At 55.2% G+C, this 2,722-nt stretch overlaps 1 protein-coding gene across 1 annotated transcript; it reads left to right on the top strand.

Annotated features, from left to right (window-relative positions):
- Positions 1-375: 375 nt before the first annotated feature.
- LPAR5 (lysophosphatidic acid receptor 5) lies at positions 376-1,491 on the top strand (the record flags this gene model as incomplete). Its single annotated transcript, XM_081061127.1, has 1 exon — positions 376-1,491. The coding sequence occupies one exon, from the start codon at positions 376-378 to the stop codon at positions 1,489-1,491; it is 1,116 nt and encodes a 371-aa protein (XP_080917253.1).
- Positions 1,492-2,722: the final 1,231 nt, after the last annotated feature.

Raw genomic sequence — 2,722 nt, 5'->3', positions numbered from 1 at the left:
TGCTATCTAGTCCTCCTGCAGAAAGCTACTCTGGTGGGTCGGAAGGTGGGGAAAATACTTGGAGCTGAGAAAAGATTCAAGAAGGCAGCCAGTTTAGCTAGATAAACATTTGCCTTTTCAGCCCTGTCCTTGCATAGTCTTGACTTTTGGCTTGCCTTTCTATTCCAGGTCTCCAGATGATGAAGCTGCCCAAAGGCATCCACTCCAGGCAGCCATCTGCCCTGCAGCCATAGCCCACAATCCCATGCCCTGCCTCTGCTTGCTTTCAGACCGTGGGTGCAGCCTCCAGGCCCTGCCCTGGAGATAAACGCGATGCCAGGCCCCTGGTGTGCCCCATGATGCCCCCAGCCTAGTTCCTCCGCACACTTTGGCACAATGTTAGCCAACTCCTCCGTCAACACTTCTACCAACAGCTCTGATCCCCCGTGCCCTGACTACCGGAACACGCACCACCTGCACATGGTGGTCTACAGCGTGGTGCTGGCCACAGGGCTCCCGCTCAACGGGCTGGCCCTTTGGGTCTTCCTGCGTGCACTGCGCGCGCACTCCGTAGTCAGCGTGTACATGTGCAACCTGGCGGCCAGCGACCTGCTCTTCACCCTGTCTTTGCCCGTGCGCCTCTCCTATTACTCGCTGCACTACTGGCCCTTCCCAGACCTCGTGTGCCAGACGGCCGGAGCCATCTTCCAGATGAATATGTATGGCAGCTGTATCTTCCTCACCCTCATCAACTTGGACCGCTACGCCGCCGTCGTGCACCCGCTGCGGCTGCGTCACCTGCGGCGGCCGCGTGTGGCACGACTGCTGTGCCTGGGCGTGTGGGCGCTCATCCTGATGTTCGCCGTGCCCACCATGCTCGTGCACAGGCCCTCGCCCTGCAGTGACCGCGGCCTCCAGGTGCGCCTGTGCTTCGAGAGCTTCAGCGACGAGCTGTGGAAGGGCAGGCTGCTGCCGCTGGTGCTGCTGGCGGAGGCGCTGGGCTTCCTGCTGCCCCTGGTGGCCGTGCTCTACTCGTCCGGCCGCGTCTTCTGCACCCTGGCGCGGCCCGACGCCACGCAGAGCCAGCGGCGGCGGAAGACCGTGCGGCTCCTGCTGGTCAACCTGGTCATCTTCCTGCTGTGCTTCGTCCCCTACAACACCACGCTGGCCGTCTACGGGCTGCTGCGGGGCGACTTGGTGGTGGCGAGCCACGAGGCCCGCGATACGGTGCGCGGGGTGCTGATGGTGATGGTGCTGCTGGCAGGCGCCAACTGCGTGCTGGACCCGCTTGTGTACTACTTCAGCGCCGAGGGCTTCCGCAACACCCTGCGCCGCCTGGGCTCTCCGCTCTGGCCCAGGACCTTGAGCACCCACAGGGATGGGGAGGCCCTCTCCCAAAGGCCAGCTGAGAGCACCCAGATCACCACGACGGCAGCTGCCAGCCAGGAACTGCTCAGGCACTCCGATCCCAGGACACCCTTCACCCAGTGCCCCGAGGACTCTGCCTTGTGAACCGCAGGCACATAAGGCCCTAGCTGGATCACCCCCCCCCCCGCCCCGTCCCCTCTCTTCTCACTCGCAGACTTTCCCAGGGGGTACACATGAAGGAGGTGGATTGGACACTTGGACTTCTGGGGGGCGACTCCAGCTCATAAATGCAGAAAAGAACAAAGTGTGGGAGCAAGGGATACAGGGAAGGAAGAGTGCTGGTGGAAATGTCTTCTTTAAATTGGTAGTGATGATAAGCATAGGGATGACCCCTTCCCTAATCCATAGGAAGCGATGCTGTGAGCCTGCCAGTGTAGAGACAGAGGACTGAAGGAAATGCTCTCCGCAAGGGTAGCAGGAGTTGAAACACTGCGGAGAGCTGGTAGATGGAGCAGAAAAATGGGTGTCTTGGATTTAGTCTTAAGACCACAGATGTCACCAACTTTCATTTCTACCTCGGCTTCCCCTGCTCAGCACTGAGGCATGATAGGAGAGTTTATTGGATACAAGCAGAACTGGTTTCCTTCTTGATTAGAGACTTGTAACAATTTAGACCTGACACCCAGCATGGGGTGGTTGGGGGCTGGGCAAAACAGTGAGTTAGGTTTTTTTTCCTCAAACATCTTTGTCTCTGTTCCCCTTTTTAGGTCTTTTCTTCTCCTTCCACCCAAACTCCTTTCAAGACCTCCTCCATTCCAGGTCCTAAATCCTAGCCCTCCCCGCCCCCCGCCCCCCATCTACAATAAGGAAAAAATTCTTTGTACTAAAGTAGCAGTTCTAAAACTTTTTGGTCTCAGACCCTTCTTTTACACTCTTAAAAACAGGATTCCAAAGAGCTTTTGCTTATACTTTGTTCTTTTAATTCTTACCATATTAGAAATTAAAACTAAGTTTTTAAAACAGAAATACCTAAGCACACATTCCATTAGCTGTGAGAGCAACGGTAACACATTTCATGACACCTCTGGAAAAATCCACTGTTTACGTGTGAGAGGATGACAGGGTAAACGACAAATGACATCTTAGTAGTATTACTATGAAAATTGTTTTGACCTGGTGGACTCCTCAGAGTGGGTCCCCAGATCACACTTTGAGAACCATTTTAGAATTCGTGTGTAACTTCTTTCCAGGGCATTATGTACATGGCTTTTTAGTACTGTGGGAGAGAGCAATGCTCAAGAAATCAATTGCTAATTGTAGTCTTGAAGGCTTGGGGTCTTTTTTTGGGGGGTGGGGGGTGGGGAGGCAGTAAGAG

Source organism: Rhinolophus hipposideros (assembly GCF_964194185.1).
Source record: "Rhinolophus hipposideros genome assembly, chromosome: 9".
NCBI lineage: Eukaryota > Metazoa > Chordata > Mammalia > Chiroptera > Rhinolophidae > Rhinolophus > Rhinolophus hipposideros.
This window is presented reverse-complemented; position numbering and strand designations above follow the sequence as displayed.